Source organism: Solanum stenotomum, chromosome 11, assembly GCF_019186545.1.
Source record: "Solanum stenotomum isolate F172 chromosome 11, ASM1918654v1, whole genome shotgun sequence".
Taxonomy (NCBI): domain Eukaryota; kingdom Viridiplantae; phylum Streptophyta; class Magnoliopsida; order Solanales; family Solanaceae; genus Solanum; species Solanum stenotomum.
The window spans coordinates 43,662,207-43,672,603 of record NC_064292.1 but is presented as its reverse complement, the minus strand read 5'-3'; the positions used below and the strand labels follow the sequence as shown (position 1 = coordinate 43,672,603).

The 10,397-nt window shown below is 31.9% G+C and overlaps 1 protein-coding gene across 1 annotated transcript; it reads left to right on the top strand.

The window, feature by feature from the left end:
• The first annotated feature begins 1,456 nt into the window (after positions 1-1,456).
• LOC125843745 (nitrate reductase [NADH]) lies at positions 1,457-5,940 on the top strand. Its single transcript, XM_049522935.1, has 4 exons — positions 1,457-2,580; positions 2,654-2,794; positions 3,671-3,903; positions 4,316-5,940. Exons 1-4 carry the CDS (start codon positions 1,554-1,556, stop codon positions 5,648-5,650), a joined length of 2,736 nt encoding a protein of 911 aa, XP_049378892.1. The 5' UTR covers positions 1,457-1,553; the 3' UTR covers positions 5,651-5,940.
• Positions 5,941-10,397: the final 4,457 nt, after the last annotated feature.

The window sequence follows — 10,397 nt, the reverse complement described above, 5'->3', positions numbered from 1 at the left end:
AATGGATAAGGGAAAAATCTCATAAAGAAATTTTAAAATTGAAAGGAGAGGTGTGAAATTATAATTTTTGTTAGATTGAGTAAATTTTTATTGAAACAAAACATGTTATAACCTATAGCAATTTTCGGTAGTTTTGATTTTTGGAAATTGTAGCAATCGTTATGTTTAAGTGTTATTGAAAAGGTTGTTCCTATTATCGAAGGATGTGGTGCAGACGTGCAGTTTTGATTTTAAATATTGGATAGTAATTTTTTTTTAATAGAGAGCGACAAGCGTTACTTTCGAATGAGCCTTATTCGACACAAATTTGAATTAATCGAGTTTCAATTTGTATATCGAAACCAAATAAAAAACTAATTAGTTCAATTAGTTGACCGACTAAATTTTCACCTTATTGGTAACAGTACAATCCCTCCCTTATAATCTCCTCCATAAATTTGCAATTAGCACATTACAAGTCCATTTCAGATTGAAATAGTTCGTTATAACTAACAATATCAAAGAAAACTTTTGAATGTGCTTGCTAACAAAAATAACACTACGATCTTATTTTTGGCTTAATACATTTACGATTCTTTAAACTTGTTAATAAATATTCAAATTACGACTTGTTCCCATCAATAAACCTAAACACATAATACCATAGACACTTTCAATTTATTTTTTACAAAACAAAATATGAAGGTATAGTTAATGAAAAACATGTAAGGCTTGTTTTACACATAGGCCATAAGGTCATGAGTACCATTTTTACCCAAAAAAATTTAGTATGTAGTGGTAGTAGCTGTGGAGCCGTTAATAATGTTTATTGTGACTCAAAACCACGGCAAAAAAAAACAAGAAACAGCTGTTAGCCCTAACCAACAGCTGCATATATTTAAGCCATTTCAGAAACAACACCCCTTTTTCTCACTGACCCCAGCCGCGTTAAAAGTGGATCAAATACTGAAAACACTCTTAAATTCAACGTAAATTATTAGTTTTTTTATATTTGAATTATTAATAATTTTAAGAACATCTTTTACTTGACTAATTTAACTTAAATAGATCTCATATACCCTTAAATTTCCATCAAGCTTAGGATGTTGTTAACATTTTTCTCAACTTTTTATTAAGAGTTCCATGTTTATACAAGAGTAATTAGTTTGAGACCATTTGATGTATCATGTGGTAGATTGAGAATGTATTTAAATTTAATTGGTCAAGTAAAAAATTGAAACTAATAATTTACATCAAATTTAGAGTTGTTTTTAACACTTCACTCGTAAAATTGTAAACTATAAACCAATTTATATTTTTGCGGATGATGTCACAAACTTTTGTAATCAAAATTCAATTTTGGTGTCGATTTTTTGGGTCCTACTTATGTATAGTAAATATGAGGTTGAGACAGTTCGTAACGTTTCTATATAAACACAACTCTCCGCACTCACAATATTCGTTCCCAAACCAAATACAAAGAGAGAAAAATCTCTTTTCTTTCTTTCTTTCTTTTCTATTTTCCCTAAATTTTCCCATTCATATATATATATTTTTTAATTTCTCAATAATCAATGGCGGCATCTGTTGAAAACAGGCAGTTCACTCACCTTGAACCGGGTTTATCAGGCGTAGGCCGTAATTTCAAGCCTAGGCCTGATTCCCCGGTTCGTGGTTGCAACTTCCCTCCGTCATCCAACCATGAACTCCCTTTCCAAAAACAACAAAATCTCCCCATTTACCTTGATTACTCGTCTAGTGAAGACGAAGATGACGATGACGAAAAAAATGAATACGTTCAAATGATCAAAAAAGGTAAAACTGAATTAGAACCATCAATTCACGATACCAGAGACGAAGGTACCGCTGATAATTGGATCCAACGAAACTTTTCCTTAATACGTCTCACCGGTAAACACCCATTCAACTCCGAACCCCCTTTGGCTCGACTTATGCATCACGGTTTCATCACTCCGGTCCCACTTCATTACGTCCGTAACCATGGCCCCGTTCCCAAAGCCTCCTGGGCTGACTGGAGCGTCGAAGTTACCGGGCTAGTAAAACGACCAATGAAATTCACAATGGATCAGCTGGTTAACGAATTTCCTTCACGTGAATTGCCTGTCACACTTGTATGCGCTGGCAATCGTCGGAAAGAGCAGAATATGGTTAAGCAGACAATTGGTTTCAACTGGGGTGCTGCTGCCGTTTCAACTACCGTATGGCGTGGAGTACCCCTCCGCGCCTTGTTGAAACGGTGCGGTGTTCAGAGTAAGAAAAAAGGCGCGCTTAACGTCTGTTTCGAAGGTTCAGATGTTTTACCTGGAGGTGGAGGTTCAAAGTACGGAACGAGTATAAAGAAGGAATTCGCCATGGATCCATCTCGTGATATTATTGTAGCTTACATGCAAAACGGAGAAATGTTGACACCAGATCACGGGTTTCCGGTAAGGATGATTATTCCGGGATTCATAGGTGGAAGAATGGTGAAATGGTTAAAGAGGATTGTGGTCACTACACAAGAATCAGAAAGCTATTATCATTACAAGGATAATAGAGTCCTCCCTCCACATGTTGACGCTGAACTTGCTAACGCTGAAGGTACGAATAATAATTATCTATTTTAGAATCAAAATTTATTGAATATATATTGAAATTGGTCATTTTGTTTCAGCATGGTGGTACAAACCAGAGTACATCATCAATGAGCTCAACATCAACTCTGTCATTACAACTCCGTGCCATGAAGAAATTTTGCCTATTAATGCGTGGACTACTCAGCGACCTTACACGTTGAGAGGCTATGCTTATTCTGGTTAGTTATTTTAGCAATTAGATCTCTGATTTGCTGAATTTTCTTAGTATTGTCGAATTTCATCAACTCTGACGTTTTTATTTCGTCCTTATATGTACCTCTTGCTTTCGGCTAATTACAACCTCACCCTCTTATTTCATATTGTGATACAAATTCTAGAATTTTATTTTTATCACAATATTTTGGGAGTATTAGTTATGTTATATTCATGAATAAATTAAAGTTATAGTTAAAAAGTGTAGTATTACAAGTATTTTGTATTAGGATAGTAAAGGAAAAAAAGGCGCGAGTAGAGGTGGATGCATGAGCTTTTTGATGGTGTCATCAACTTGTTTGGTTATGTGAAACAGAATAGCAAGAAAAGGACAATATGGTTAGATTTATTTAATGGTTTACAGAAAACCTGGGGAGCTTTCCTAGTTCTGAAGAGTCGGTCTAAAAAAATATTTAAATTGAATTTGCCTAAAATGACAGCATCTTTTTGACTGCTTTAGTTCCTGCATCTTAGGCTGCCTCAACAATATTATAATAAGTTGAATTATTATTATATTATATTGTGTTCATATTCAATTAGAAAACTTTCAAGTGGTCACTTTATATGGATCTAGTCAATATTATTTTAATTAAGCCTAGGTATAAGGATTTTATTTTTTTCTAATCAACGTGCCTAACTTGTTGCAATTTTGATTCAAATACAAGTTTGACCCTTCAAGTGGGGACAGTGTTACATTATTAATTGATTTGAATGGGAAAAGGAATAAATTCACCTCTGAACTTGTCCAGAAAAGTTAGTTACATGTTTAAACTATTATGACAATCTATTACACACAGTTATTATTGAATTTATGAATTGATGAGATGGTGATTATGTAACAGGTGGAGGTAAAAAGGTGACTCGAGTGGAAGTGACTTTGGATGGAGGAGAGACATGGAGTGTGTGTACACTTGATCACCCAGAGAAGCCAACTAAGTATGGCAAGTACTGGTGTTGGTGCTTTTGGTCACTTGAGGTTGAGGTGCTCGACTTGCTTAGTGCTAAAGAAATTGCTGTACGAGCTATCGATGAGACCCACAATACTCAACCCGAGAAGCTTATTTGGAACGTTATGGTAAATTCACTTAACTTTTTACAAGTTCTTTGAATTGATGGCGTAAAGTCAAATATATGTAACCAGTCCTTGATGAAAAGTAATTTTCAGTCCTTTTCAACTTTACTTTTTATGATTACTTTACAATATGCAGATTGATAGAGCATGTGATTTCATATGCCAAAACAAAAAAATTTCATTGGTTATAGTTTTAGATTCTTTTTTTTTTAGGTGTGTGGTCCATAGATGATCAATTTATGCCACACACATACCAAGTCATGAAAATTCCTATTACGTAAGCAGATGCATGAATTTCATGCGATTGTCACTCGCCAGACCTCTTATTTTAATTTGACTTGATAATGTTAGTGATGGATTGAGTAACTTGTTTTACATTTTTCTAACTTTATGTGATGGATGTTGTAATGTTCAGGGAATGATGAACAATTGTTGGTTTCGAGTGAAGATGAATGTGTGCAAGCCTCACAAGGGAGAGATTGGTATAGTGTTTGAGCACCCGACCCAACCTGGAAACCAATCAGGTGGATGGATGGCAAAGGAGAGACACTTGGAGATATCAGCAGTGGCTCCTCCAACACTAAAGAAGAGTATTTCAACTCCTTTCATGAACACAGCTTCGAAGATGTATTCCATGTCTGAGGTGAGGAAGCACAACTCTTCAGACTCTGCTTGGATCATAGTCCATGGACATATCTACGATGCCTCACGTTTCTTGAAAGACCATCCTGGTGGTGTTGACAGCATTCTCATCAATGCTGGAACTGATTGTACTGAGGAATTTGATGCAATTCATTCTGATAAGGCTAAGAAGCTTTTGGAGGACTTTAGGATTGGTGAACTCATAACTACTGGTTACACGTCTGATTCGTCTCCAAACACTTCTGTCCATGGATCCTCTTCCATTAGTAGCTTCTTAGCACCTATTAAGGAACTTGTTCAAACACCAACAAGGAGTGTAGCCCTCATCCCAAGGGAAAAAATCCCTTGCAAACTCGTCGACAAGCAATCCATCTCCCATGATGTTAGAAAATTCAAATTTGCATTACCCTCTGAAGATCAAGTCTTAGGTTTACCTGTTGGCAAACACATTTTCCTCTGTGCCACAGTTGATGACAAACTCTGCATGCGTGCCTACACACCTACTAGCACAGTCGATGAAGTAGGGTTCTTCGAGTTGGTTGTCAAAGTCTACTTCAAAGGTGTTCACCCTAAATTCCCTAATGGAGGTCAAATGTCACAACATCTTGATTCTCTCCCAATAGGTGCATTCCTCGACGTTAAAGGTCCATTAGGTCACATTGAATACCAAGGCAAGGGTAATTTCTTAGTACATGGTAAACAAAAGTTTGCCAAGAAGTTAGCTATGATAGCTGGTGGAACAGGTATAACTCCTGTATATCAAGTAATGCAATCAATTTTGAAAGATCCAGAAGACGACACAGAAATGTATGTGGTGTATGCAAACAGAACAGAGGACGATATTTTGCTCAAAGAGGAACTTGATGCATGGGCAGAGCAAATCCCAGATAGAGTTAAAGTTTGGTATGTCGTTCAAGAATCGATTACAGAAGGATGGAAGTATAGTACAGGATTTGTTACAGAAGCAATTCTCAGAGAACATATACCTCAACCATCTCATACAACATTGGCATTGGCTTGTGGACCACCTCCTATGATACAATTTGCTATTAATCCAAACTTGGAGAAAATGGGATATGACATTAAGGAGGAATTATTGGTGTTCTAAATTGAATGATGATCATATATTTCTGGTGGAATAAATTCCTTTTTGTTTTTCATTTGTACATATTGTACTTCTTGTAGTTCTTACATTTTAATTTTCTATTTTTTCTTGTTAACTTTAGGTATAAAATGTTGTACTCTCTACTAGTATGTGTATGTCAAAATTAAGTTGTAATATTCATCATGGAATTATAGTAACTTTTATGGTGACATTCCAAGTCTTGTTGTAAGAGTTTTTTACCAAATCAATGCCTATATATATGGTAAATTGCAACTTTTGTGTTTGTTTATTTATTTTCCTCTCAACTTTAAAACTACAATTTTTTGCTCTTTATTCAATATTAGTGCTCAAGGATAGTGAATGACTGCAATAAGTTCTCTGTCCTTTTTTATAAAATTATTGTTTATTTTTTTCAGATAAGTCGCACAACTACGAGACACTCATTAATAGTGACAAAAAAGTCATTATGGCCGTATACACAACTCTTTCAATGCACATAAATATTTTTTATGATTCAAATTGTCACATCAATACATCTTTGTCTGATTTTTAATCTAAAGAATATTCGATCCAATTTTTAAAAAAACCTAACCCTAAAAAAGGCGATAAAACCATCAAATATATTGGGAGTGTACTTCAAATTGACTTTAGTAATTTATGATTAACTTTTCTCAATATATATATATATATATATATACGCATTGATTTTTCAAATTATCATCTTTCTTCTTGATTTCTAATTTCTTTTAATAAAAAAAATGACTTTGTGAAATAACAACTATGTGACTATGTGAGAAGTCAAACTCCTTACTGCATAGGCTTTCTAAATTCTCAAAAGTTGAATTAATGGGATCAAAATACATAATCGTAATCTTATATCATGTTTATACACACATAGTTTTACATGTTTATACAAACAATAAGACCATATATAGGCAACTATATGGTCTATGGCTCTAAAATGGAATAAGAAAATCTACCTCATATATTATTGAGAATATAATTAAATAATAAAAGTGTGTTCTTTCTAAAAGTTTAAGCTTTTAGATCATATGGTCACACAATTCAACATGGTATCAAAACCGACATAGGTCTTGATCGAATCATCAGTTCACTCAAGTAACCTTATTTTACATATATTATATATACCCTATAGTGCTAAACTTCACGAAAAGACATTTTATCTTGACTTCTCTGCGATCGAAGTGTGACATTGCAAATGTTTAATATAACATGTTCTTTTTATCCTATAAAAAGATGGGCATTAGATATACTATATATAGATATATCATGTTATACACACTAGATAAAGAAGAAGAGATTTATATTTAATTCGTCTTCTATATATTCTTGTCACTTCCCTAAATATTACTTATTAGACTTCTTACGTATATATAGTTCAATTTCATAACAACATTTTTTTTATTACAAGTTTTTTGTACAAAGTAGGCGTTTATAATTTAGACACGAATCTTGTGATATTTGAGAAATGATAGTATTCGAAGTTAAAGTTTTAAAGGGTACAATATTTAAAAACTAAAATTATATTTTAACATGCATTTCACTTGAAAAAATTATCAGAAGTTTTGTATATAAATAATTTTTTATGGAAAAGTTTGAATCATATTTTCAAACTTAAAAAACTCAATTCCATGTTGAAGTGAAAAAATTGAATACAATATGTAACCAAACAATTGATTACTTGAAAACGATATAAGTTGGCGAAAAACCAAAAAGATTATTAAGATGAAAATGATATTTCTATTTGACTTTATCAATGATTTAGATATTTCTCTAACTTTTTTACTAGGGAAAAATGTTTGAAATATATTCGAACTTTAACTGAAATTGTTGTTACGATATCGAACTTTGGAAATGACCTTTTACCCCTATGCACTATTTAATAGTGTATTGTAAAGGTACATATATGCCCACGTGGACATCATAAATATTGCATCATTATAAATATTAATGTGTCCACGTGAGCACATATATACCTTTAAAATACAATATTAAGTAGTGCAGGGGGTAAAAGGTCCTCCATAAAGTTGGTATCGTAACAACAATTTCGGTCAAAGTTGGAATATTTTTCAGACCCTTTTCCCTTTTTATAAACATAATATTTTCGCAATATAAAAAAACAATTATTATATTAACCTTTTTTTTGTTTGGGCATCATGAATAATGATTTAAGGTATTTTTTTCTCATTTTGAATAATTTATTTTAAATAATTTTTAAAAAAGATTCTATTATCAAAACATGGATTTAAAAAAAAAAAAAATACCAAGCCAAAGGTCGACTAGAAAACAGTATATTTTGCAAGAAATGCCATAATAACACAATGAATTTCTTAATCTCGATCAATAAGACTAATTCCTATTGTTTCATATATATAACAGGTAGGAAAAGTATAATCAATTGAGAAGACTTTAAAGATATTTAATTTTTTTAAATGTTGTAATTAAATATATTTCCCCATCAAATATTTTACTCTAATTTTATATACTCAAAGAAAATGGGAAGAGTAAAGTCATGCAGCTAGCATTACTTTTTCTTTTTCATATTAATAGTAATAATTTGTCTCTTTCCCATCTTTTTTGTGACTATAACTTATGATTTAAATATATGTGCAACAATATCTTATACGTAATGCAATCAAAATAAATTATTAGAAGTTGAACTAGCTACTAGCTAGTGAAACTACATTGGTTGTGTGAAAGAATAGAAGTCAAAAGAAGGAGAAGAAAGAGATGCATGGTAAATATAAACCATTACATCAAATTCACAATGTAACAAATTATCTATGAACCTTCTCATACAAATCATAGCAACTATTTTTAGGGTTGTTTGGTTGGTAGGATCAGAATAATAATTTTAAGTTTTTTTATCAAATTATTTTATTCTGCTTTTGATACTAAATATTAATTAGATGCAAATTATTTTATCCTACCATTTTAATATAAATGATGGGATAAGTGCTTTCATATAAAAAACAAAACGAAATAATCTCATGAAATGTATCAACTCATACAATATCCTTATTTATTTAGCAATACGAAATTGAATACCGAACGTCCAGCCTTAAAGAATTGTTAACCATATATATAAGTAACATAATGACTGATTTAGATGTGTTGATTGATCTATATCGACGAATTCAATCATAATGTTAGAAATTAAGAGTGAAATTTTAATTGTTATACTGATTAATTTCTCTAAAAAATAACATGTCAAATATTAAACAAATTATATACATATTTACCAAAATATCTTCAACTTCAATATATCATTATCAAATTACCAAATACCATAAGAAAACTTTCTTATCCGAATCAAACTTTAATAAGTTGATATTTGATACATCTTGTTTGATTTATCAAAATAATCTTAATAGTTCAAATGATTGACCACTAAACTGTTATCTTTTCGATGAAAGTTCAATTTATTTCCTTGTAAACATGAGGTGGTGAGGTGCGACTAGTAGATTTTTTGGAGATAGCAAATGTGCATGCCATGAGACTCAAGAAAAATATCAAAAGAAAAGATGGATGAACAAGTGGGTCAGGGTCCCACTCAATAAAAAAATGTTTAGAAGAGAGTATTGGCTAGTTAAGGATTGGAGGGGCAAATGGAAGAAGCACACAAGCATTTGCATTGTTTTACCCCTCATTCTTTGGAAAGGCCATTCCAACATGTCTCCGCGGCCCCCAATTGCCTTGACCCCTTCTTTTTTCTTTAATTCATATGTCTTCTTCCCACAATATCCATAATTTTTGAAATTTATTAGTTTGATTAATTTTGATTCGAATCTGGAGATTTATTATATGTGAATTTGTTAGTATGGTTGTTCAATTTCATGACGTGTATTGTTTACTATGGTCTAATAATAAATCTTAAGGATTTAACCTTCTGGCTATGTATGTTTTCATTGAAAATATTGATGCACTTTTGGTCCTCCTTCAAAATTTTTCCTATTTTTTAACATTGATTTTATCCATAATTTATGTATGGAATATTTAATCATCATTTTATGTATTTAGTAGAAATAATGACTCCATGTGAGAGATTGTGAGAAGAAAAACACCTTTTTTTGTTTAGTAAAAATCGTATTGCAGGTAAAGTCGAGAGGTTCATCACGACGATTTCATGTGCAATAGTACAAATTTTTCTTTTCTTGCAATGTCATATGTTAAAATGTTCTTAGTTTAATTGCAGTAATATTTCTACTGAACATAACAAAGTGTTCTTCTTCTCACCTTCTCTCACATAGAATTATTATTTCTATTAAATATATAAAAAGATGATGGGACATTCCTTACATAAAATTATGGACAAAATTAATGTTAAAAAATAGGCAAGAGTTTAGGGAAGGGCCAAAAGTGCACCAATATTGTAAACATGAGAGATTATTAGTGCTCCATATGAAAACTCAAAAATGACTTTGAGTCCTAATCCAAAGATGATGGATTGTTTTGGGCCTTCTCTCCTTATAAGTCAAAAACTAAAAGTCACAAGTAGAGGATACCCTATTTTTGGTTTTTGACTTTATCAAAAACTTTTTTGGCCTAAAAGTGAGTGCTTAAAAAACACTTTTTAACCTTTCCAAACACCTCCAACACTATTAGTAAAAAAATAAAGGATAATGCTAAATGGCCAGAAAATTTGGCCAAAGAATTAAAAAAATCTATAGTATTCTTTTTATTTAAAGTTAAACTGATTTGTTTTCCATTTTTTAATTAAAATGTATTG